We start from the raw sequence: 26,650 nt of genomic DNA on the forward strand, positions 1-26,650 counted from the left end.
CACCGGCATCGCGATCCTCCGCCCGCCCCCGTTGCAAATCCGCTGGGGAAAAGTACACACTCAGGCCCTGTTTACACTGTCTTTGTTTTTAAATGGCGTTTTAGATCGACAACGATTTGACATCCACAGTGGCGTGTAGCATTTCTGAGCAGCCCTCCTTCCTCACTACCTCTGAAAATGCACATCACGTGACCACACACACACAGACGCACACACAGCCATGCGCTCGAGACAGCAGGTCCAGGCAGTCAGAGGACTGCTTCAATCTTTCACTCACTTGTGCTTCGTCATTTAGCGAACACCTCAGATACTGTTGGCTGGTTCCTGTTGGTTGTGCGTCTTTTTTACCGACGCCATTATAACGACACAGATCACTGCCTATTCACGAGTCCCGCAGAAAAAGTGATTGACAGGTGGTGATTATGTGTGTGTCTTGCCTTTATTCATTTACTGTATGATTTGTTTATGGGTAAAACAAAGACCATGCAGGTCAGGTAGTTTAAACGGTAGGCTACAAATAATTAATTGGTCATTAATTAATGAATTATTCATAATCGAAAATCGAATCGAATCGTGCCTTTAGAATCGAAAATGTAATCGAATCGAGGATTTGGAGGATCGTGACACCCTTAATATCTACTGTGAAAGCGCTATACTAGTTAACTTGAATTGACTAAAGGGACCCTGTGTTGTTTTGTTCCTCCAGCGGGCCCCACAGGCCCCGCGATCAGCAGTTTTCCAGGCCCGGCGGAGGTTTTCCGGGAGTCCAACGGCACCACAGGGATGGTGGTGGGCATCGTGGCGGGCGCGGCGCTCTGCATCCTCATCCTGCTCTACGCCATGTACAAATACCGCAACCGAGACGAGGGGTCGTACCATGTGGACGAGAGCAGAAACTACATCTGCAACTCCAACGGAGCCGCGCTGAAGGAGAAAAACACTGCAGACGACGACAGCGGGAGCAAGAGCAAGAAGAACAAAAACAAGGAGTATTACGTGTGATCCAATAATCCTGCAAACACTCAGAGTTTGTGTCTTGTTTCTAGAGCAGATATCTAAAACCTCTTTAATCAAGAAGTATCTTCTAGATGAGCACTAAATGTAGTGTTGTTCTCAGAAATAATGAGTCAAAATGAAGGGAGTTTCTCATTAAAACAAGCAGAATAATCTGACACTGGGGGAAGCAGAATTCACGACACACTGAGGACTGAACACAGGAGGTCAGTATATACACAATGTTTTATCAACAAAGTTAATAATGAAGCTTAACTGAGTTTGTGGAGATTAAGGACACACGACACATAAACATGAGTCCAGGAAGACGAGGAACACAGGGACGCTAGAACAGGAGAAAAGCTGGAGAGGGATTGGATGAAACTCAATGGCTGTTTCTCAATTCTAAAAAGGCAGAGAACAGACTTGCGTTCTTGTGGAGAGCGGTCTTGAGTGCTGAGGAATGAGATGCTGCGTTCTTCCTGATGGTCATTCACGCGTTTTTAATGGTAAATGATTTAAACATTACAGCATTCATACAATGATTTACTGTTTCCCCCTTTTTAAAACATATACTCTGCATAAAAACATTATCAGCATACTCTGCTCAATATAAATAAACAGATTTTAATACGAACTTCAGCAAACAAACACCCTTAATGTGTTTATTCCTTTACTAAGATGTCCATGGTGATGTTTACTTTCACCGTTTCATTTAGGGAAACTCCTGAAGTAAATAAGTCACATCTCTGAACTTTAATAATGAATCTAGATGAAATGCTGCGCTTCCCACCTCCAGTCGCAATGACTTCTGGGACCTCCAGAGCGAGTTCGGTGCGCAAGTCTGCAAGGGTGCGTTTCAGCCTGATCTCACGAGAAAACGTAAGTATTTTTTGTTTTGCCAGTTTAGTGGCTAATTCGTACGAGTTCAGTCGTACGAAATGGTACGATTTTAAAAAGGAGGCGTGGCACCTGACCCCACCCCTAACCCCAACCGTCATTGGGGGATGAGCAAATCGTACTAAATTGTACGAATTAGATCGTACGTATTTTTACGAATTAGCCACTAAATGAAAAAGTTACGAATTGGCGTGAGATTGTGTTGTGCGTTCTCGATATCAAGAACACATCCGGGAAGTTTCACGTGTCCTCTGTTCTTGCGGTCTTGATTATTGCAACTGAACTTTAGCAGCTGATGATGACGTTTCACGAGAAGGCAAGATCGCTGAAGAACGCATACTGAGAAACAGCCAGAGTGTGATTTTCAGGACTGACACTGGCTGACTGAAGGTGAGTGCTCTTTGTAGTGTGTCTGTGAACAGGTAATTAGTAATCCAGTAAGCGGGTGTGAGTTGAATGGTTCCAGCGACTGCCCGACAAAAATAATCTTGTTTTTGCTAAATTATTCTGCTTCCTCCAGTGTCAGATTACTCTGCTTGTTTTAATGAGAAACTCTCTTCATTTTGACTCATTATTTCTGAGATCAAGCTGATATTATTATTTGCTTGTCTAGAGAATGCTGACTGATTGAAGAATGTTTAGATATTTGGACTAGAAACAAGACAAAAAATAGCAAGAAAGCATAAAGCTACTGACGTGTGATAAGACACACTGAGACATCAGATCTTACAGTACAGTACGCAGGGGCATAGTAATGGGGGGAAATGGTGACAGAGTGCATTTAGGGGCCCAGCAACAAGTCTTCTCTTCAGTCAACCCCCTCACCCACGCTCTTGACTTGGGAGATCGCCAACATCACAACTTTGGAAATAAACTCGCTGTTTCTTGTATAACTTACGCAAGAAGAGGAATGAAGCTTTCTTTTTAAATCTTTTTTGATCTTTTACATTTGTTTTTGCCTGTTTGTGTTGCTGAAACTTTTCCTGATGCATCTGTGAAGAACACGAGGAGAAAAGAAAATGAGTCTGCTTCATCTGTTGGGCTTTTCACACTGAGCTTAACCCAGAGTTATCACTGATTCAGTGATTCATTCAGAGTGAGTCTCCAGTTAGCAACTCACTGATTCAGTGATTCGTTCAGAGTGAGTCTCCAGTTAAAAATTCACAGATTCATTCAGTGAATTCAATCTCTAGTTAATGACTCACTGATTCAGTTGATTTGTTCAGAGCAAATCTCCAGCTAATGACTCACTGATTCAGTTGATTTGTTCAGAGCAAATCTCCAGCTAATGACTCACTGATTCAGTTGATTTGTTCAGAGCAAATTTTGAGTTAACGACTCACTGATTCAGTTGATTCTTTCAGAGCAAATCTCCAGCTAATGACTCAGTGATTCAGTTGATTTGTTCAGAGCAAATTTCGAGTTAACGACTCACTGATTCAGTTGATTTGTTCAGAGCAAATCTCCAACTAATGTCTCACTGATTCAGTTGATTTGTTCAGAGCAAAATCTCGAGTTAACGACTCACTGGTTCAGTTGATTTGTTCAGAGCAAATCTCGAGTTAACGACTCACTGATTCAGTTGATTTGTTCAGAGCAAGTCTCTAATTAACTCAGTAATTTAAATGATTTGTTTAGAGTGAGAGTCCAGTTAATGACTCACTGATTCAAATGATTCATTTAGAGTGTTAGTCCAGTTAATGACTCACAGATTCAAATGATTCGTTTAGAGTGTTAGTCCAGTTAATGACTCACAGATTCAAATGATTTATTTAGAGTGAGAGTCCAGTTAATGACTCACAGATTCAAATGATTCGTTTAGAGTGTTAGTCCAGTTAATGACTCACTGATTCAGTTGATTTGTTCAGAGCAAGTCTGTAATTAACTCAATAATTCAAATGATTCGTTTAGAGTGTTAGTCCAGTTAATGACTCACTGATTCAAATGATACGTTCAGAGTGATGCTGCGTCCCGATCTGCATACTATGCGTCCTAAATAGTATTTGACAATAGATTTAGTATGTTACACCGTAAACTCTCAGATGTGTCGTCTAAGCTGCTGCACAGACGATGCAATTGTGATTTTCTCCCCAGCAGAACTGAGAACATCATTAAATGTTTCTAGATGGAGGATGAAGAGAGGTCATTTTTGATTTGACAATGGCTTGTTTTAGTCATGAGTGGCTGTTGGATGTGTGCATGTTTCATGGTTTATAAGCTCATGGGAGAAACACAAAGCAGTGAATCCAGATCCATTCACAGACTCGATATTATGACCAATAAACCCAGCGAGCTGAACCGCCCTGAAATTGATCCACAGCGACAGATGAATGCATTTGTGTTCATCACTCCCGCTAACTGCAGTCATGAATCACATTCAGTCTGGTGTGTGTGTGTGTGTGTGTGTGTATCCGCCTCATTCACACTGGAACAAACAGGAGATGGGAAGAAAACACAAGTGACTTACTTTTGTGGACCTCCTTTATTTATAATTTGATTTAGGAAAGCTGATCAGTAAACTAAACTATTAGCCCCAGTAGCTCCTCCTCCCTGCATATGTGCCGTGCTGGATAAATCTGCATCTTTCTGCTTTTGTTTCTTGTTCATATGTTGAATTTCATCACCTGTGTCTGTTTGATGTGTGCATGTAAACGATATCTTTTAAAATACAATATATTTTCATATATTCACCATCATCTCCTGTGTAGACATTGTTCTTGCATTCTGACAGGAGAATATGACCGTGTGTCCGTTTCCTTTTACAGCTCAGAGTTCATTACTGCAGGTGAGTGTTCATGAAATAATGTCTCTAACAGACATCATTATGAAGTATTTAAATTACTTTAGCTCCACCCCTTCACCAGCAGCTCCACTCCTCCACAAGCAGCTCCTCTTCAGCTGCACTTCCTCCCCTTCACCAGCAGCTCCTCCCTTAACCATCAGCTCCTCCCCTTCATTTACAGCTCCACCTTTTCACCAGCAGCTCTTCCTCTTCACCTGCAGCTTCTCCCCTTCATTTACAGCTCCTCTTCATCTGCACATCCTCCCTTTCTCCAGCAGCTCCTCCCCTTCATCTACAGCTCCTCCCCTTAACCATTAGCTCCTCTCCTTCACCAGCAGCTCCTCCCCTTCATCATCAGCTCCTCCCCTTCATCTACAGCTCCTCCCCTTAACCATTAGCTCCTCTCCTTCACCAGCAGCTCCTCCCCTTCATCATCAGCTCCTCCCCTTCACCAGCAGCTCCTCTTCACCTGCACATCCTCCCCTTCTCCAGCAGCTCCTCCCCTTTGGATTACAGGGGTATATTCACCACATAATAGGCAACGGATTAATAAATTAATAATATTAATTAATAATAATAATAATAATAATAATTAAAAATATATATTTTATTTATTTATTATTTATATATATATATATATATATAAACAATCTAATAATAACAAATGAAATCGTGTTTTCTCTATTTTAAGCCAAAAAGCCTGATAGATTAATTGTTGCGCAATGAAATATAGCGTTACTAACCGACGAGGAAACACGCATGACAGTGCTTTTACACAGTTTATTTATAGAAAGAACAGCCAGAAAGAGAAACTGATGGATTTGTGCCGAATATTAGCATCATTGACCCATAACAATGTGCAGTAAGTTATCTATAAGTTAACTGTCTGTATGTTTGTGTGCTATATATACATATATATATATATATATATATATATATATATATATACAGTTGAGGCCAGAATTATTAGCGCCCCTGTTTATTTTTTCCCCCAATTTCTGTTTAATGGAGGGAAGATTGTTTCAGCACATTTCTAAGCATAATAGTTTTAAAAACCCATTTCTAATAACCGATTTATTTTCTCTTTGCCATGATGACAGTAAATAATATTAGACTAGATATTCTTCAAGACACTTCTATACAGCTTAAAGTGACATGTCAAGGCTTCACTAGGGTAATTAGGTGAACTAGGCAGGTTAGGGGAATTAGGCAAGTTATTGTATAACGATGGTTTGTTCTGGAGATTATCGAAGAAAAAAAAATTTGCTTAAAGGGGCTAATAATATTGACCCAAAAATAGTTTTAAAAAATTCTAAACTGCTTTTATTCTAGCCGAAATAAAACAAATCTGACTTTCTCCAGAAGAACAAATATTATCAGACACACTGTGAAAAACTCCTGAATCTGTTACGTATAATTTGGGAAATATTTAAAAAAGAAAAAAAATCAAAAGGAGGCTAATAATTCTGACTTCAACTGTATGTATATATATATATATATAAAACATTTCAAAAAATTTTCTTTATTATTTAGACTATCTGATGATTGATTTACCCTGTTTTTGCTTTAAAAAAATCTATATAAGCAGCACCATTCTGAACAACATCCACAACACAACAGGCTCAAAGCTGAGGATATTTCTCAACGTTTTATTTTTTAATTATATAGTTTTGTTCATCTGATGCGCCTGTTTTGGGGGAAAAGTGCTTTAAAAATAAACTTTCAGCTTGATAGGAGGAAAAACAAACACAATGTTCGTCAATGGTTACAGGTTTCCAACATTCTTCAAAATATCTTCTTTAGTGTTCGACAGAAGAAACTCAGTTGGTGACATAAATGTGTAAATGAAGACGTTTCACTGACTGAAGAGGAATAAACATGGCTTATGAACCGCGATTCTGTACAACATCGGCTTATTTATTATGTCAACAACACGAAGGGCTCAAACCTGATGCTGGAGAAGTGCAGTGAAGATCCTCAGGTCTTCTTGAAGAAGCTGTGCAGCGTGCCGCGGGGTTCCTGAACTCGGGCTCTTTTAGCCTGCGAGCCGCTCGGGGTCTTCATCTGGCTCGGAGACCCCGAAGAGAAGGACTTCTGCAGGTCCAGAGCGAAGTGATAATCAGCGTGTTCTGGAAACTCCCAGACCAGCACCTTCATCCCGCAGCGCTCGCACACCTGCAGATCCTCCTCTGCTGGAGAACACACACGCTCGCCTGCAGGAGCCACAGCCTGCTGGAAACAGCCGGACATTCCTGACGTGCTTCTCTCAGACGTTTGGTCTCTGGATGTGTTTTCTGCTGGAGCACGGATGTTAGGATCTCCAGTGCAGGGAGAGTTCTGGATCCTGTGCTTCTCCAGACTCTTCATCTGGAAGAACGAGGAGATTCCTGCAGGGCTTTCATCAGAGGTTTGCTCTCTGGGTGGGTTTTCTCCTGGAGCCCGAACGCTCTGATCTCCAACACAGAGAGAGTTCTGGATCTGGTGTTTCTCCAGACTCTTCATCTGGAGGGACGTGGAGATTCCTGCAGGTTTCTCCCTGCATGTGTTTTCTTCTGGAGCACAAACGCTCTGGTCTTCATCATCGAGGCTGACGTTCTGGATCTCCTGTTTCTCCAGGCTCTCTCTCTGGAGGAATGTGGAGATTGCTGTGGTTTTCTGAGCGGCTGTATCTCCGCATGCATGTTCTCCTGAAGCACTCGTGCTCTGATCTCCAGGGCAGAGAGAGTTCTGGATCTCCTGTTTCTCCAGGCTCTTCCTCTGGAAGAATGCGGATATACTAGTGGTGTTCTCGCGCTGGCGCTGGTCCTGCTGTCGTTTCCTCTTCTGCGCTGGTCTCTCCATCGGGCTCCGCTGGCTGCTGGAGCTCTGTGATGGAGATGAAGCCGCGTCGCTGCTCAGGAAGCCGGTTATTCCTGCAGATGAGGATGAGGGAGCGTCGCTGAACTTACTGGCGGACAGATGGAGAAGAGTCAGCGCTGGAGACCTGAGGAGACGCAAGCCTGGATTACACTCGACACATCTGCAACTTCACTTGGGTTGTTCAAGCTTTGTGTGTGTTCGAGTGAGCATGTTTGTGTGTGTGTGTGTGTGTGTGTGTCAGTAAGCATGTTTGTGTGTGTGTGTGTGTGTGTGTGTGTGAAAGCATGTTTGTGTGTGTGTGTTTGTGTGTGAGTGTATTTGTGTGTGTGTGCAATTGTGTGTGTGTGTGTGAGAGAGCATGTTTGTGTTTGTGTGTGTATGTGTGTATTTGTGTGTGTGTGTGTGTGAGCATGTTTGTGTTTGTGTGTATTTGTGTGTGTGTGAGAGCATGTTTGTGTTTGTGTGTGTGTGTGTGTGTGAGAGAGAGAGCATGTTTGTGTGTGTATGTGTGTATTTGTGTGTGTGTGTGAGCATGTTTGTGTGTGTGAGTGCGTGTTTGTGTGTGTGAGTGCGTGTGTGCACGCAAGTGTGCATGAGTGTGTTTGAGCAAGTGTGTGAGCATGTTTGTGTGTGAGCAAATGAGTGAGTGAGTGAGAGTATGTGTGTGTGTGTGAGTGTGTGCGCGGGTGCAAGTGTTTGTTTGTATGTGTGTGTGTTTAAGCAAATGTGTGTGAGTGTGTTTAAGCGTGTGTGTGAGTGTGTTTGAGCATGTTTGTTTGTATGTGTGTGTGTGTGTGTGTGTGTGAGCAAGTGAGTGTGTGTGTTAGTGCGCATGAGTGTCTGTGTTTGTGAGAAAGTGTGTGTGCACACGCGTGAGTGAAAGCAGAAGTGTGTGTGTGTGTGTGTGTGTGTTCCTCACCAGGCCTCCTGGTGTGCTCCAGCAGTGTTCAGGCTCTTGATGATGGTCAGGCTGTCGTTGGTCATCTTCATCGCATCATAGCGCACGAGAGCACAGCAGCGCGAGAAACTGCCTGACCTCTGACCTCCAGCCTGACGCACACCCACCGTCAGCTGCCGGGCCACTCGACCGTTCTGGAGAAAACACACACACACACACACACACCTGAGGTGACGCATGCAGTCTTGTGAAAATGTTTGTACACCCTATTGAACATCATGAGTTATGTATATGGAGACATCAAAGATCACACATTATCCCACATTAGGGTGTCACAGTGGCGCAGTGGTTAGCATGATCGCCTCACAGCAAGAAGGTCTCTGGTTTGAGTCCCGACTGGGTCAGTTGGTGTTTCTGTGTGGAGTTTGCATGTTCTCCCTGTGTTGTCGTGGGTTTCCTCCGGGTGCTCCGGTTTCCCCCACAGTCCAAACACATGCGCTATAGGGGAACTGATCAACTAAAGTGGTCATAGTGTATGGCTGTTTCCCAGTACTGGGTTGCAGCTGGAAGGACATCCACTGCATAAAACATATGCTGGATAAAGTTGGCGGTTCATTCCGCTGTGGCGATCTCTGATTAATAAAGGGACTAAGCTATTAGTGCTGGATTTATCAGGATTAATTGCATCCAAAATCAAAAGTTTGTTTTGCCATTATATATGTGTGTGTGTGTGTGTGTGTGTGTGTGTGTGTGTGTGTGTGTGTGTGTGTGTGTGTGTGTGTAACAAAACCTTTTTTTACACAGATATTTCAACTTACATGCAATTTGTTTCAAATACATAAATATTTTATATCGAAACACAAATAAACATTCTCTCAATATCTGCATGCGTGTGTTTGTGTTTATATATACATTATCAATATACACAGTAATATACTGATTGATTGATGAAGGATTTAAATATGAATGTGAGACGCAGCAGTGTGTGTGTGTGTGTGTACTCACCACATCTCTGTCTTTATTGAGTCTCTCCTCTAACTCTAGAGCCAGCTGATGGAGCCAGTACTGAACCTGCAGAGAGAACAGAGCGTCAGTATGTGCACACACAGACACACACACACACACACACACACACACACACACAACACACAAATACAAATTCACACAAACATAAATATATATATATATATATATATACAAACAACTCAACCAAACACACACACAAAAAACACACACAACACATACACACAGACAAACAACACAATCAAATACGCACACACACACACACACAATTGCACATTCACACAAACATTAAATATATACAAACAATCAATTGCACACACTCAGAAACAACTCGGATACATGAACAACCAAACACACACTCTCATGTGCATACACACACAAACAAATACACACACACACAATTGCATTTCTCTCTCTTTCTCTCTCACACACACACACACACACACACACACACACACACTCTCTCTCCCTCCACCTGTTGTTTTGTGCGCAGGCAGGTTTTCCCAGCGAAGTTCTTGCTGCAGCCGATGGATTTGGGCAGCTGACGAGGCTTCACCGGCTCAAACTCAATCCCTCGACACAGATCATAGAGCCACGGCCTGACAACACACACACACACACACACACAGGCACCACACACACACACACACACACACACACACACACACACACACACACGCGCGCACGCACGCACACATACAGAGACACACACACGCACGCACACACACACACACACACAGAAACACACAGACACACACACAGACATGCACGCACAAACGCACGAACACACACACACATACAGAGACACACACACACTCACGCACACATACACATACAGAGACACACACGCACGCACACACACACAGAAACACAGACACGCACGCACACACGCACGCACACACACAAACACGCACGCACACACACACGCACACAAACACGCATGCATGCACGCACACATACACACAGACAGACACACACAAACACGCGCACACACACACACACACAACACACACACACACACACACACGCACGCACACACACACACGCACGCACACACACACACACAACACACACACACACACACACACACGCACGCACACACACACACACAGAAACACACACACATGATTCACTAATGTCTTTTTTTTCTTCTGTTTTCCTTTTAAATCTGCTTCATCAAGTTTAATGATGTTTATTCTGTTGTTCTGATCTACACGTGTATTTGATCTTCTTTTTCTTGTAAAGCACTTTGAGTCAGTCATGTGTGTGTGTGAAACCTGCAGCAGAAATAACCTCGCCTGCTTAATTGAATATTCTGTCCAGTTCAAGTTGTCAAACTCATTAAGTCCATGATAAAGCTGCATATGATGAGTGTCTGAATGAATATCAGCTGATTTCAGATCTGTACATGGCTTTATTTATCTTCTCTCCGTGTGTGTTTGCTCACCCGGTCTTGTCCCCGAAGTGCTGCTCCAGCTGGGCTCTGCTGAACCGGGTCAGATCTCCCATGTTCTCCACACTCAGAGTCTCCGTGATGGACGAGCCCAGCTTCCCTCCCAGATTACGACTGAGCACAACATACACATGTGGAAACACACGTGTTCATGAGGTACAGGCAGTGCTGGGTGTGCTTATCTAAAACCACTGACTATAATTAAATACTTATTCACTGAGAAATAAAGCGAGGCAGTACTGTTCAAGTCACTGAAGTCATTCGAAGAGGAATTTTACTGACATGATTAGCGATCACTTACATTTTGCTGATGGGAAGAGTGCTGAAGAGTTGAGGAACGGAGCTCAGCGGCAACACGGTTTGGCGATTGGGTTTGTTTAGTCCGCATGCCAGCTTGGCCAACACCTGAGAGACAAACCCAGAAACATTAGAGTTCAATGAAAACAAAAACCAACATACAGTTCATCAGTCTTCACATTTAAGATGGAGAGACTGATTATAACTGGGAATAAATGTAGTATAAACATGTCAAACAGCAGGCAGCGACGTCAACAAATCACTGTGGAGAATGAAGCAACAGATACTAGCCAACGGTTTCAACTTTAGCAGAATTTCTGTGTGTGTGTTTATGTGTGTGTGTTTTTGTGACATATCAGGACACAAATCTGTATAATGACATGGGTATGACACAGGTATTACAAAAAGCAGGTGAAATATGGGGACATTGGTGACGTCCTCATTACTCAAAAAGCTTATAAATCACACAGGATGAGTTTAATCAGAGAGTAAAGCTGCACACTGACTCCTGTGATGATTAGGGGTGGGGTGGGGTGAGGGCAATACAATATACGGTTTGAACAGTATAAAACAGTACAAAAACAAACGTGTGTGTGTGTGGCCAGTTTGTTGTGATTGTTTTTAACATATAGAGAATGCAATAAATTACTTTCATATTTCAAGGTGCAAAGTGTCAACTTATATTCTCAATACAAGTCAATTAATCTTAAAAAGTTGTAAAAATTCCTTAGTAATTAAAAGGATGACAAATGAGATAATGAAATTTGTAAATTACATATTTATCATGCAGGTGTGGATTGATGTTTGCATTTTAAACACACACACACACACACACACACACACACACACACACACATATACAGTTGAGGTCAGAATTATTAGCTCACCATTGCATTTTTTTTGTTTTTTAATATTTCCCAAATGATGTTTAACAGAGCAAGGAAATGTTCACAGTATGTCTGATAATATTTTTTCTTCTGCAGAAAGTTTTATTTGTTTCATTTCAGCTAGAGTAAAAGCATTTTTATTTTTTTAAACACCATTTTCAACTCAATATTATTATCCCCTGTAAGCTATATTTTTTCTAGATCGTCTACAGAACAAACCATCATTATACAATGACTTGCCTAGTTACCCTAATTACCCTAGTGAAGCCTTTACATGTCACTTTAAGCTGTATAGAAGTGTCTTGAAGAATATTTAGATGTCATGATGACAGTAAATAATATGAGACTAGATCTAACCATCTAGACTAACCATCGGCGCAATACCGCTCTTTGTTATGAGACGCAGTTTCAGTGTAAACTTAGTAAAGGCGAGCTTCTTTGGCGATGATATGAACAGTATTAGATTTGACTTTTAGCGGACATTTGCGCTGAACACGCAGTGAATGCAAAGCATGGAGATTCGGGCGCCTTCTCCAAGAAGCGCGTAATCGATTGATCTCAGCTAGCGGATCATTATTCACCACGTGACGTGTCATGATCGCTCTCATCTGCGCCTCAACTTTAGGTGGGGTTTGCAAACCTGTGTGCTTTAAGTTTTTACTCTTCAGCCGTTTGCATTTCCCGTGGTCATCAAGCTCCTTCCCTGTCATCTGACAGCGGAATACCTTGAGGGATTGACAGCTAATATGAACCAATATAGCGGCAGGGAAGAGCGATTCAGCACGTTTTTACAAAAAAATCAAAACAGGTCGCACTACAACCATTATCAGCAGTCGCACTAATGCGCCCAAATATACTATGAGGTCGCATAGATTAATTTTCGGGCGCATATGCGACCAAAATGGTCGCAATTTCGAGCCCTGTTATATATGCACACATATTTCAAAATGCTGCAAACAAATCCGAGTTTGCATGTTCATTTGCAATAATTACAACAACAAATACGCACATATAATTTGATATACAGTATATGTTCATATTGAGTCATGTATTAGATTTCTGTATGTATCAGACAATTAAAGGCCATAATTGCAATTATTTTAAACAGCTTGATACAATAAGGGAATCATGCTGGGTTTGGGTTTATATAGCTTATTTTGCGCTTCATGACCACGACTGAACACCCGCTAACTGTAAATGTAGAAAGAGACGTAGAAATTCTCTTATATCCACCTTGTTGTGTGAGATACCGGCGGAGCAGCGAAACCCGGTGTGTTCCTCCACAGCAGCCCTCATCTGCTCCACTATCAGAGCCCCGACGGCCAGACGCAGATCCGCAGGTGAAGATTCAGTGCTGGAGGACAGAAGATCCAGCCACTGCTGCAGACCTGCGGCCCGCTGCGCATCTGCACAAACACAACACACAGCGGTGGGAAGAGGATGAGGAAACAGCTCACTCAAGTAAAAGTACCATTACATTACACAGAAAACAAGATTTAAAGATTTTCCACTTGACTAGATCTTAATTAAGTCATTCAAACATCTCTTGAAGCCTCTCTATAGGTTTACTCCAGGGGTGTCCAATCTCGGTCCTGGAGGGCCGGTGTCCTGCAGATTTTAGCTCCAACTTGCCTCAACACACCTGCACGGATGTTTCTAGAAAGCCTAGTAAGAGCTAGCCCAGGTGTGTCTGATTGGGGTTGGAACTAAATTTCGCAGGACACCGGCCCTCCAGAACCGAGTCTGGACACCCCTGGTTTACTCTCTACTGGACAGTTGGTCTCGAGCATCCGCCATTTTTGTAGTTTGTTTACACTTTTCCCCTGAATTTGTAGTTCTAATTGAATTCACATGGAGGGTGGGGACGTAACGGTATCAAAATGACGGTATTTACAATAGCGTTACATCCCTAATGGTGGGCAATATTAGCAGTTAGAGTAGGGACATCTCTACACTTCACATTTCTACCAGAAATACTAGACCATCTGGACCCTTTGGCGAACTCTATATAGTGTACCAACAATAGTGAAGGGTAAAACTGACCCTGTGTTTACATTTTTGGGTGAACTGTCTCTTTAATACCAGGTGAGAACAGGGCTGACCTCTGTCCAGGTGTGTGTTCTCCTGCTGTGTAGGGAAACCCTGAATGTGTGTGTTCTTCAGCTGCTGCGCCGTGATGTCCTGCACACTGGTGTTCTTCAGGCGCTCCTGAACGCTGGCCGTCAGGTCCATATAGGCCTCGTCAATGCTGGCTCTCTCGATCACAGCGAAGCGGGACATCACCTCGATCACCTCCACACTCGCCTCCCTGTAGCTGAAACACACACACACGCGCACACAAACACAAGGTCCAAAAAATACTATGTTAGGGATACATATTAAATAGGGGTGGCACAGTGGTTAGCACTAAGGTCACTGGTTCGAGTCCCAGCTGGGTCAGTTGGAGTTTCTGTGTGGAGTTTGCATGTTCTCCAAGTGTTGGCGTGGGCTTCCTCTGGGTGCTCCGGTTTCCCCCACAGTCCAAACACTATAGGGGAACTGATGAATTAATGTGGCCATAGTGTATGAGTGTATGAGTGTGTGTGTGTGAGTGTGTTTGTGTGTGTGTGTTTGTGTGTTTGTGTGTGTTTGTTTGTGTTTGTTTGTGTTTGTGTTTGTGTGTGTGTGTGTGTGTGTGTGTGTGTGTGTGTGTGTGTGTGTGTGTGTGTGTGCGAATAAGTGTGTATAGGTGTTTCCAAGTGGGTTGCTGCTGGAAGGGCATGGGCTCCATAAACAATATGCAGGGATAGTTGGTGGTTCATTCCGCTGTGGAGACCCCTGATGAATAAGGGGACTAAGCCGAAGGAAAATGAATAAATGATAAATATTAAATAAAAGATTCATAAACAGGATCCCAGTCACAATTTAAATGTATTTTATTTGGATTCCTAAAGATATTCGGTGACCAAACTCTTAATTTAATGCATGTATCTGATTAATCAAACTGTTTAGTTTAAATGCACCAAAACATATTGGCTATATTTATTGAAAAAAATGATAAATAAAAATAAAAATGTGCTTTTTTCAAAGGAGGTGTGCTCATTTATGCTGAGCACTGTGCGCTTTTAATTATTAGAAACACAAATAGACATAATTAATATGTCTTATATCTGACATGGAGTTCTGTATGGGACTATTCATTGCAATTAATCGCAATAAATTCTTTGACATTTAATCTTCATCTAAATTGTAATTAGAAAGTAATAACTGTTGAAGTGGCTCTGAGAATAAACAGCTCTTACTGTGTGAGATCCGCCTTCCCGTGAGCCTCTGGGACCCGAGCCACCTGCAGATCTGGACACAGCTTTCTGGCATCATCCGCGAACATGTTCCTGCCGACTCCATGAGCTCTGGCCTCGTAACTCACCGCTATAATGCTGGACACAGTAATCACAGCACTTTAACACAGATCCTCTGAGGAAGACTGAGGTCCAGTTGGCTTTATTTTCACACAAGTGTTCATTTTAATGCTCTCTATAGTGTTTACGGCTACTTTAAATGTTGGGTCTGAAATTCAAAACAACATCAGCACTATTTATTATTATTATTATTAACTGACTAAACAATGTTGTGCTTTGATATTCACTGAATATATTCTGAATGTGTGAATATAAAGCCAATGTTTACCTCATTATCACATTATCAGCCGGTGGCTATCAAAATACAACACTGATCACAGTCAGTAAATAGTGCTGATGTTGTTTTTACTCATACTTACATGCTGTTTCACACCCAATATTCAAAATACCATGGTAAACTATACAGGGAGGGTGTCAGGAGTCGTCACTGAATGAATGTGCAAATATAAAACCAACTTTACCCCAATAAAGATTACTATAGTATATTTGTAATGTAGGTCGGTAACATTACTAAACTAATAAAATGCATTACACATGTCTTTTTAAATCATGTATTTGAAATCTGTAGTGAAATAAAGCTCCCAGCTCTGATTATAATGTATATTTCTGCTTATATCTGTGCTGTTTTGCTCATTTCTGAGCAGTTTTTCTGTCAGTTTTCTATTGGGGTGAAGTTGGTTTAATATGCTGAAGCATTAATTGAGTATTTTAAATGCTCTAATATACAGTATAATACACTTTACTAAAGCATAGTTAAAAATTGCTATAGTATATTAGTGATGTAGGACGGTACTTAACTTGACAGAATACATTACAAATTACTTTTTAATGAATGTATTTTGTGATAACGAAGTAAAGCTGGTTATATGTTAACACATTTGCTCATTTCTGAACAGTGACAACTTGTGAAACGCTAAACTTAATATTTGGTCTGAAATAGCATGCAGGTCTGACTTCACAATGACATTATCATTATTTTATTGACTATAAGCAGTGTTGTACTTTGATATTCACTGACTGATAATGTGATTTCCCCATTTATGGTTTGCAAAAAACACTTTTCTGAAATTATATGATGAATATAAAGCCAACTTTTACCTCAATATCACATTATCAGCCGGTGGCTATCAAAATACAACACTGATCACAGTCAGTAAATAGCGCAGATGTTGTTTTTACTCATACTTACATGCTGTTTCACACCCAATATTCAAAATACCATGGTAAACTATACAGGGAGGGTGTCAGGAGTCATCACTGAATGAATGAGTGAAAATAAAACAAACTTTATATTAAGGAGAAAGTCTGAATGTGTGCAAATAAAACCAACTTTAGCCCAATTAAAATTACTGTAACTGTATATCTGCGATGCAGGACATTACTAAACGTGACTAATCTAACGGAATACGCTACACATGTCTTTTTAAAGTATGTATTTTGAGATCTGTAGTGAAATAAAGCTCCCAGCTCTGGTTATATTGTATATTTCTGCTTAAATCTGTGCTGTTTTGCTCATTTGTGTGCGGGTTTCTGTCAGTTTCCTCACCCTCCGCCTTTCCAGGTCTTGTACTGCGCCACAACGCAGGGTTTGTTCTTCAGCTCGGGCTTCAGTCTCTGCTCCACCTGCACATAGAAGCAGTCCATGTCCACCAGCGCGACCACTCGCTCCTTCCCGAAATCCATCAGCGTGAGATCATAAATCTGGATTATTATGAAAGTCTGTCTGTGTTATGGAACTTCCTGGTGTTCTCCGCGGGTAAAGCTCGAGCTCTTCTTCTTCGTCTGTCTCTGTGTGGAGCAGCGCGAGTGTGATCTGCGCACTGCCCTCTGGCGCACTTGAAAATAAATATTGAGTTAAATTATTATTTTTATAGTTAAATATTTTTACATTACAGCGAGGGTTTAGGTAGGGATAGTCAGAAGTCAATAAAATACAATTCATGAATAATTTATTAAAATAATATAAATAACTGACATTAACAGGTATGCCATTCTCACGGGTTGTTGCTAGAAGGGATACAGCTGCTGACAGAAGTTAACGAGAACTGTTTATTAAATTAAATTAACTACTAATTGCATTTTATTAACGTCCATTTCTACCCAACACTAAACCCAACCCTCATTGTAATGTAAAAACACTAACTATAGCAAGAATTATTAATATTAATTATTAAATTACCCGTTCATTGTATTTCATTAACATCTACCGCTAAACCCAAACCTCACAGTGATGTAAAACAGTAATTATACAGAGTATTATTAATAATATTTAATAAATTATCCATGTAATTGTATTTTAATAACACCAACCCCAACCCACAGTAATGTACAATTATATTATACCGAGTATTATTCATATTATTTATTAAATTACCTATTAAATTGTATTTTATTAATGCCCCAACCCTAAACCCATCACAGTAACGTAAAAAACGTAATTATACGGAGTATTTTTCATATTATTTAATAAATTGCCCATTAGATTGTATTTAATATCTATTCTAAACTAATCTATTATATTGTCTATACATAAGTAAATACTCTAAAACACTCTATATCTAAAATGCTCTGGTGATTAATCCATAAAATATTATTTCTATATACATATACTCCATCTAAACACAAAAATACTCTGTATCTGGGGATGGAGACATGAAATACTCTATATCTACATACTGTATCTGGTATACTGCATACTGTATCTACCATACTGTATCTGGTGATACATAAACTTTATATTTACTCTCTATATATCTAAATACTCTAAAATACTCTATATCTGGGGATTGATACTCTAAATCACTCTATATCTACTCTGGGATACTCTCTCTCTCTCTCTCTCTCTCTCTCTCTCTCTCTCTCTCTCTATATATATATATATATATATATATATATATATATATATATAGCTAAATACTCTAAAATACTCTATATCTACTCTGGGATACTCTCTCTATAATATCTAAATACTCTAAAATACAAATGTTTGGGTATTGATACTCCAAATACTCTAAATGTATCTGTAAATACTCAAAAATATTTTAAGATTATGTTTATAAATAATATATTAAAAAAAAAAATATATATATATATATATATATATATAATAAATATAAAAATGTTTTGATTGAAGTGTCAAAAGAAAGGCAGACTGCCACATGCAGTGCCTCATTTGGATGTGTCTGAAGTCTTGGAGCTCGACTTCCCTACGTTTCGCCTACAAATGTTGCCTTGAGCTTGTTTGGAGGTTCTAGCAGGGGAGCGCAGCTACTTCTATACCAGCGATGCTCGTGTCCGCCGGGGGAAACTCGTCCTCTTCCACCGAGCGCGGAGCTTCGGGAGGGACACACGTGGAGCGGTGAGGGAGGAAGGGGACACCCGCCTAGCCAGCCAGATCAGCCGAATCAACCCTAGCGATCAATGGGGTGACAGATGTCGCAGCCAGATCGCCCTCACATCCGAATACAGAGCGGTGGGCGAGTCGTTATAAACGACGCGTCTCAGCTACAGTTTACATCAGCGGTAACATAAAACTGATCATAACTGAATATTATTATTAATAGTGAACCTATACATAATTATAATTAACATCCTGTGCTTGACTTTGTTTAGAACTGTGTATTTAATGATTTATAGCGGTTTAAAGAGCTTACAGGGAATTTCCCAGAATGCTTCGCTGTTATGGAAAAAATAAAGAGCTGCTATTGGATGTACGTCACGGGTACGTTCTGTTTACGCTGAACTGCGTCACGGAAGCGCAAGGAAAAGTGGATCGAAGAGGGTGTATATGGAATTAATATGGTTTTATTTGACAAATTTTATAGGACAGATAATTATAAACATCTTTTACATGTTTTTAATTGTTGATTTGTTATATGTAGACTGTCAATGTAATGTATAACAGTAATTGCAGAAATGGAGATAAGTTAGTCTAGAAGAAAAAAGCGAACTGTGCCTCACAAACGAGATTGTATGTAAATTTGTTAATCTTAATTCAAATTGTGTCGTCTGTTACTCAAGTATCAAATCGATTGATCGTCTTTTTGTCAAATGCCCACATGTTAAACTTTGTTGGTCTGATTTATCCATCAAAATGGCAATTTAACATTGATGTTTCCATGTGTGATAATTACTTTTCTCATGACAAACATAACAGAATTGATGTTGAACACGAGACAAGATATTCTAATCCGAAGAATGTTTGAACAAAGCTGGCGATGGCAAAAAAAAAAAAATGCTTCTAAATCATTATATTTACACACATCTCAATTCTGTGTACCAGGGGCGGACTGGGACAAAAATTCAGCCCTGGTACTGTAGCCCCACCAGCCCACAGTACCACACCGATACAGCACCACCGGCGGACACGCACATTCACTACTAATATTGGTGTACAGATGCTGAAATAATATAAGCAGCACCATATGTAATAAATATTTATACTGTGACTGGATCAAAAACAACCCATTTATAACAAATAGTAAAACATGCAGTCTGTATACCCTAAATACCGTTATCTGCTGATAATGACATTTTAAAATGTACTGGAGTTCTACGCTAAGCTTACAACTGTTAAACACTGTAGGTTACCGTCAAAAACTGTCAGGAGTAGCGTGAAAATTACATAGTATATTTTAGTATAATGACTTGTATATAAGTATATTTTCTGTTTTCCTCTTACCTCCTCTACCATGCTACTGTCCTCCGATGCAAGATTTCAGTTACTTTTATGCATTTATAGTGTTTAATTTTAGAGCCCTTTTTTAATTAGCACTTACTGTTTGTTTGAAATTCTGCCAGATTTTAATTCCGTCCGCGTAACCTCTGATTGGGTCGGCCCATCTGAAAACCAGCCAGCCGATGCGATTTGGGACAAATGCTAAACATTTATTATTATTATTACTATTATCATCATCATCCTATTCACATCTTGCAAGAGATAAAATTTGCCTGCACGTAAAAAACAATACATATTAAAAAAACATTTAAAAAATGGTCCGGCCCTTCTGGCATTTGCCGGATTTGTCAGATGGCCTATCCGCCCCTGCTGTGTACATTATTTAGCCGACTGTGATTTTGTGTGATTTTATCTTTCTGGTGTTTGCCGCTGTCAGTGGAGCAGTCCAGCGAACTGACAAAGAAAGCTGAATCTGATTGGTCCTCATGCGTGCATTAAAACACAGAAAGAAGCTGATAGAGCCAAGCTAGAGGTCGACTTTGTAGATAAACCGTTTTTGTTTTTAAATAAAAAGTCCTAAAATGTAAACAACTTATATAAAAAACACCACATCACGTAAATAAGTTGTCATTTAATAAGAATTTGCCAATAACCTAATTTTGACAAAAATGTCAGACAGAACCTTAAAACTCGGAGGTGACGATATGTCGTTTCAATCATGACCGTGTTATAATGTGCCTCTGGATGAAAGCGTCTGCTCAATATCTGTATTTTGATGAGTCACTTTAATAATGGGATTAGTCATGCAGTAAAGATCATCATAGGCTGTATGAAGGCTTTATGGCTGTATAATGACAGAGCACTTTTTTATCTAAATTAGTCTGTAATGAACGTGCAGAAATGAACGTTTTATAATCACTCAAGCATTTTAATTTTTATATTTTACACTTGCTCGGTGTTTAACTGCAGAAACTGATCTGCACTGTGATCGTGTGCCAGAAATGCTTAAATATGGGGATCACTGACATCAGCAATGCTGGAGTTTGGGTTAGCTAAAGTGAAAATACACACTGCGTCATCATGAGACTGTGTGTTTATGTGTGTGTGTGTGTGTGTGTGTGGTGCAATGGGTTGTTGTAAATCAGTGTTGGGTCAAATATGGACAAACCCAACAGTATTGGGTTAAAATGTTTCATTTAAATGTAATTAAAATTTTAATAATAAACAAAAAGTTGCACCATTGGTTTTCTGGGTACACCGCAGCATCTACTGAGAAGCTCTAGCGATGGAAAACATGCCAGATGAGCTTTTATCTGTGCTTAATGACTTAAATTGTCAACTTCATAAAAGCTTGTGCATTATATTCACTCATTTTATTATTTTAATTTTAATCACGGACACAGAAAATATGTGTGTTTAGTTACTGTAGTTAAAAATGTGGAGTTTAATCGGAGAAAGGGGTGCACACAGCAGAAAGTTTGGGATAGACAATATAATGGACTATAGAGAGAGATTTGTTTTACTATAGTTTAAAATAGCTAAGGTGAAGCAGTGGCGCAGCATGTAGTGCTGTCGCCTCACAGCAAGAAGGTCGCTGGGTTACTGGTTCGAGCCTCGGCTGTGTTTCTGTGTGGAGTTTGCATGTTCTCCCTGTGTTGGCGTGGGTTTCCTCCGGGTGCTCCAGTTTCCCCCAGATGCGGTACAGGTGAGTTGGGTTGGCTAAATTGTCCGTAGTGTATGAGTGTGTGTGTGGATGTTTCCCAGAGATGGGTTGCAGCTGGAAGGGCATCCGCTGCGTAAAAACGTGTAAAAAAATAAAGGGACTAAGCCGACAAGAAAATAAATAAATGAATCAAATAGCTAATCATAATACAACTATAATAAAATACTGATCACAATATTATAAGGTTACAAAGAAAAAACCCACAAGGCACAATTTCATCACTAAATATTTGCAAAGATCTCAAGAATATCTACATCCATACACTTATCATGTTTACAATCAATTAGGAGTCTTGCTTGTGTGCTTTAACCTTTGTCCTGACGTCTATGCAGTCCTGGATTAGTGTTATTCTCCGCCTCTGCATTACGCAGCATTAAACCCTCAGCATTTATAAATGTGCAGAAACTCCTGAACTCCTGCACTTCAGTCAGTCCAGCAGCAAGAGTTCAAGACTCTCTTCATCCTCTCAAAATGTCCGGGAAAGTCGTGCTGCATTACTTCAATGGCAGAGGGAGGATGGAGTCGATCCGGTGGCTCTTGGCTGTTGCTGGAGTCCAGGTTTGTTGCAGGAACACAAATGTGTGCTCTGGTGATGCACTTAGATTGTTTTTAACCTAGATATGGTCAATAAAAGGGTGGCACGGTGACTCAGTGGTTAGCACTGTAGCATCACAGCAAGAAGGTCGCTGGTTTGAGTCCCGGCGGGGTCAGATGGCGTTTCAGTGTGGAGTTTGCTTGTTCTCCCCGTGTTGGCGTGGGTTTCCTCCTGGTGCTCCTCACAGTCCAAACACATGCGCTATAGGGGAATTGATCAACTAAATAGAGCCTAGTGTATGAGTGTGTATGGGTGTTTCCCAGTACTGGGTTGCAGCTGAAAGGGCATCCGCTGTGTAAAACCTATGCTGGAATAGTTAGCAGTTCATTCTGCTCTGTTGACCTCTGAAATAGGGACTAAGCTGAAGGAGAATGAATGAATGTTTAATTAAATTGCATAAGCTACTGTTATATTATGTTCATACGGATGTTATCACACATGTTTTACTTGTCTTAATTGTGCATTTGTGTGTTCTTCACAGTTCGAGGAGGTGTTTTTCACCAAAAAGGAGCAGTTTGATAAACTCCTGAACGGTATATTATCATTAAATGTGTTTTTTTGTGTGTGTTAAAGGGACTGTACGTCCAAAACATGAACATTTCCTTATTATTTACTTTCATGAATGTCTTTAATGTGTTGAACACAAGACTAGATATTCTGAAGAATGTTTGAACAATTGGCAAACAGATTCAGAAGATGAGGAAATGAGGACATTTTTGCGTGAACTGCCCCTAATAACACTAATAGTAATGTGAGTGTGTGTTAATGCAGATGGAGCTCTGACGTTCCAGCAGGTTCCTCTGGTGGAGATCGACGGGATGAAACTGGTACAGTCGAAGGCCATCCTGAACTACATCGCAGGAAAATACAACCTCTATGGAAAAGACCTTAAAGAGCGAGCCATGTACACATCAGCTATACAACTGATCAATAATCATTAGTTTGTTCAGCCGTCATCATTGACTGATGTACTTTTGTTCCTGAAGGATCGACATTTACTCAGAGGGTCTGATAGATCTGATGGAAATGATCATAATGGCTCCGTTAGGACCTGCTGACAACATACAGAAAACCTACAGTAGCATCGAGGAAAAGGCCAAAGTGCGCTTCCTTCCAGTGTTTGAGAAGGTACAGACAGCTCTGAGCATTACTTAAAGAGACAGTTCACCACTAAATAAGGACATGTATGCGTTTCTTTTATCTGTTGAACACAATTGAAGATATTTTGTAAATGTGTAACTGTTGTCTTCCACAGTAGGAAATTAAAATACTTTGGAAGTCAACAAAACAATAACTAAAAAAATGATGATAACTATATGTGTCGACACCAGCATCAAATGATAACAATGCATTTATTGCATTTCCCTCTTGTATCCAGCAGGAGTCCTCAGTATTTCTATCGCATGTGACTGGTGAATCCAGCTCATGTAATCTATCCAATTAAACAGTAAATTTAGCCGTTATTTTGCTGCAAGTGCATTATTAGAGGCGGAGCTTAATAATAAATCCCGCCCCCTACTCAGTATTCTGATTAGGGTTTTAAATAGGTCATTATACTGAAATTAAAAGTCTGCAGCAACTTCCAGTTCACATTAACGTTAATGTATTCTTCCTATTATCAAACTGTTCCTATTATTGGACGTATAAAGTCCTGCAGTTATGATTTCTGCTTCTGTTTTGTTTGTTTAGGCTCTCGCAAACTCTTCTTTCCTCGTGGGAAAGCAGCTGAGCCGTGCTGATGTTCATCTTCTGGAAGCTACGCTGATGCTGCAGGAGCTGTTTCCCTCCATACTGGCCACATTCCCCAAAATTCAGGTGCTTTTAACACTGTTTTCCTCCTCAAACCTAAACTTGGACCTAAAATTTGATTGACAGTATAGTTATTAGACCTGTGAGGTCAAAGTGCTAATAGTAGAGTGTGTGTGTGAGAATGAGTGTGCATGGGTGTTTCCCAGTAATGTGTTGCGGCTGGAAGGGCATCCGCTGCGCAAAACATATGCTAGAATAGTGGTTCATTCCACTGTGGTGACTCTGATATATGAGGGACTCAGCTGAAGGTAAATGACTGAATGTTACTGATTCTGATTTTAAGCTCTGATGTGTTCTGCAGGCGTTTCAGGAACAAATGAAGGCTTTACCAGCGATCAGCAAGTTCCTCCAGCCGGGCAGCGCTAGGAAACCTCCACCAGATGAGGAGTATGTGAGAATAGTGAAGTCTGTGCTGCCACATCTCTTCAAATAGACGGAACAACCAATAATGCAAATTATTAAACATGCAAATCTTCAATCCACTACACTGATAATATTGAGTCACAGGGTTTACTAAAGGCACTGTGTTTTCAAAGATTATGCTAACAGATAGCATTTATGCAGATCACCTACTGCACCTTTAAGTGAACTTAATATGTAGGTACATTATAAGTACAGATATGTGTGAACGTACCTGGCATTAAAGATCTTTCTGATTCTGATCATTTGTTCTCGTATGTTCTATTGTGTGTAAACGTTGCTCATGCTTTGGCAATACATGGCATCTGTCATGAAAATAAAGCAAGTTTTGTTGTTGTTGACATTATTATTAATATTATCATTTAACAAACTGTATTTTGGTTATTACAAGTATTTTGTATGCACAGGGGCGCTGCTAGACATAGAGCTCTACTGGGGCACAGCTCCTCCTTCCAAAAAATCAATAAAAACAAATAAATATATAATTTATTTAATATTTAATATATATATATATATATATATATATATATATATATATATATATATATATATATATATATATATATAATTTTTAAATAAATAACAGTATTATTGATATTATACAATTATTATTCTAAATAAATAACAGAAATTGATCCTAAATGTAACTGAAAAACAATCTAAAGACACAACTGGAGTGATGCTAAGATCATTTAAGAAACTTTTTGCATGAATATTAATTTTATTAGAATGAAATTCTATGTCGGTGCCAATAGCCTAGTGTTTAGTGTGTCGTCACATAGCACCAAGGTGCTCACGGTGACCCAAGTTCGATTCCCAGCTCGAGGTCTTTTTGTGGGAAGACCTCCACACACTGTCCTATCCCAATAAAGCTGAAAACCCTGAAAAAATAATTATCAGTAAATAATTATATAAAAAAATATGTAAATAATAATTATAAAAAAGAATGAAATTATATGAACAATTCAATAGAACAAAAAATACATGTGTCATAGAATTATCTATTGTGTGCGGTCTTAGACCCGACTCATGACTGAGAATTATGTTTATTAAATCTAAACTCCCTGACTCCTCATCCCTCCATCAGGAGCCATGCTTAAATAAATACGATCAGCATAATATTATTTAAACTTTGTTTTGTCGACTTGAAAAACTCACTGTGTGCCGACACCGCTGCATAAAAGACTGTTATGCCATCTCAGCTTGCATCATAAAGGCTGCATCCAGATACTATTGATCGCGCTTGGATCCGCGCCAAAACAATCGCTCCAAGATCGCTTGAATGAGGTGGTCTCGGCTCAATTAAAACGAATTCTGGAGGGGATTGATTTTAGTGGGAAAGCGATACGATCCAAGCCCGGCTATATCACAGGATATGTAATAAGCATAAGGCTATATGAAGAGAGAATTATAAGCAGGGCGGGAGGTCATTCCAGACATCCCAAGTCTCCCGGATGTTTCGGGAGTCTCCCACAAATGCACAGAGACTACCGGATGCCCACAAACGAGTGATAATCTCCCGGAAATCGCACGTCTCTGTCTTACTTACACGTGACTTGTTTTAGCTCTTCTGGTCCGTTTATAAACTTTGGAGTGTGAAAGGGAACCGCACCAAGAGCAAAGAGCAACACTGTAACAATTTTAATCCCTGTTGCAGAACAACTGAATCCATTCACAGGTGTGAACGCACCCTAACGCCCCATTCACACAGGGCTTCAGTGTCAACGCTTGACTGAAGGCGTGTCTTAAGTTGGGGCTGAAGCGATCGTCATAGAAGCGTCAGCCAATGAAATTCAATCAGCAATAGGCCACTGTCTAGAGCAGGGGTGGGCAAACTCGGTCCTGGAGGGCCGGTGTCCTGCACAGTTTAGCTCCAACTCTAATCAAACACACCTGCTTATGGATTTCTAGTGATCTTGAAGACACTGTTTAGCT

The 26,650-nt window shown here is 40.3% G+C and overlaps 3 protein-coding genes and 1 non-coding gene across 21 annotated transcripts in view; 2 read left to right on the plus strand and 2 right to left on the minus strand.

The window, feature by feature from the left end:
• nrxn1b (neurexin 1b) overlaps positions 1–26,650 on the plus strand; it is a 799,620-nt gene that overhangs the window by 82,089 nt on the left and 690,881 nt on the right. For 14 of the 17 annotated variants that reach the window (XM_068212849.2, XM_073919584.1, XM_073919585.1 and 11 more), the window contains one exon: positions 707–4,589. In XM_068212849.2, coding sequence (XP_068068950.1) covers positions 707–1,002 — 296 coding nt within the window. In that variant the 3' untranslated portion in view covers positions 1,003–4,589. Of the gene's footprint in view, positions 1–679; positions 4,590–26,650 lie in introns of those variants that run through there. The other 3 variants (NM_001290176.1, NM_001079959.2, XR_012388554.1) reach the window with 2 other exon arrangements.
• On the minus strand, positions 6,305–17,274 carry polh (polymerase (DNA directed), eta). Of its 2 annotated transcripts, NM_001040247.2 has the most exons (10): positions 17,037–17,245; positions 15,374–15,508; positions 14,195–14,406; positions 13,326–13,498; positions 11,210–11,313; positions 10,903–11,022; positions 9,931–10,054; positions 9,438–9,503; positions 8,454–8,626; positions 6,305–7,658 (listed from the first exon to the last, which is right to left on the minus strand). In NM_001040247.2, exons 1-10 carry the CDS (start codon positions 17,171–17,173, stop codon positions 6,653–6,655), a joined length of 2,250 nt encoding a protein of 749 aa, NP_001035337.2. In that variant the 5' UTR covers positions 17,174–17,245; the 3' UTR covers positions 6,305–6,652. The 2 variants fall into 2 exon arrangements, 1 of the variants encoding a protein (NP_001035337.2); XR_012388687.1 differs by lacking the exon at positions 9,931–10,054 and having other exon boundaries at positions 6,313–7,658; positions 9,438–9,774; positions 10,060–11,022; positions 17,037–17,274.
• On the minus strand, positions 18,629–18,950 carry rn7sk (RNA, 7SK small nuclear). The gene has a single exon (NR_029421.1). It is a non-coding gene; the product is annotated as an RNA, 7SK small nuclear (small nuclear RNA).
• Positions 22,308–25,056, plus strand: gsta.2 (glutathione S-transferase, alpha tandem duplicate 2). Its single transcript, NM_001102648.2, has 6 exons — positions 22,308–22,449; positions 22,968–23,019; positions 23,258–23,390; positions 23,473–23,614; positions 24,176–24,301; positions 24,597–25,056. The coding sequence occupies exons 1-6, from the start codon at positions 22,363–22,365 to the stop codon at positions 24,726–24,728; spliced, it is 672 nt and encodes a 223-aa protein (NP_001096118.2). The 5' UTR covers positions 22,308–22,362; the 3' UTR covers positions 24,729–25,056.

This window comes from Danio rerio, chromosome 13 (assembly GCF_049306965.1).
Source record: "Danio rerio strain Tuebingen ecotype United States chromosome 13, GRCz12tu, whole genome shotgun sequence".
NCBI lineage: Eukaryota > Metazoa > Chordata > Actinopteri > Cypriniformes > Danionidae > Danio > Danio rerio.

Excerpts from the sequence above, each read along its gene's own strand:
- polh (NM_001040247.2), bottom strand. The coding sequence starts at position 17,173 with ATGGATTTCGGGAAGGAGCGAGTGGTCGCGCTGGTGGACATGGACTGC. Across the intron at positions 15,509-17,036 it reads AAGACCTGGAAAGGCGGAGG|CATTATAGCGGTGAGTTACG; the intron begins GTGAGGAAACTG and ends TACTGTGTCCAG. Across the intron at positions 14,407-15,373 it reads GGGAAGGCGGATCTCACACA|CTACAGGGAGGCGAGTGTGG; the intron begins GTAAGAGCTGTT and ends TGTGTGTTTCAG.
- gsta.2 (NM_001102648.2), top strand. The coding sequence starts at position 22,363 with ATGTCCGGGAAAGTCGTGCTGCATTACTTCAATGGCAGAGGGAGGATG. Across the intron at positions 22,450-22,967 it reads TGGCTGTTGCTGGAGTCCAG|TTCGAGGAGGTGTTTTTCAC; the intron begins GTTTGTTGCAGG and ends TGTTCTTCACAG. Across the intron at positions 23,615-24,175 it reads TCCTTCCAGTGTTTGAGAAG|GCTCTCGCAAACTCTTCTTT; the intron begins GTACAGACAGCT and ends TTGTTTGTTTAG.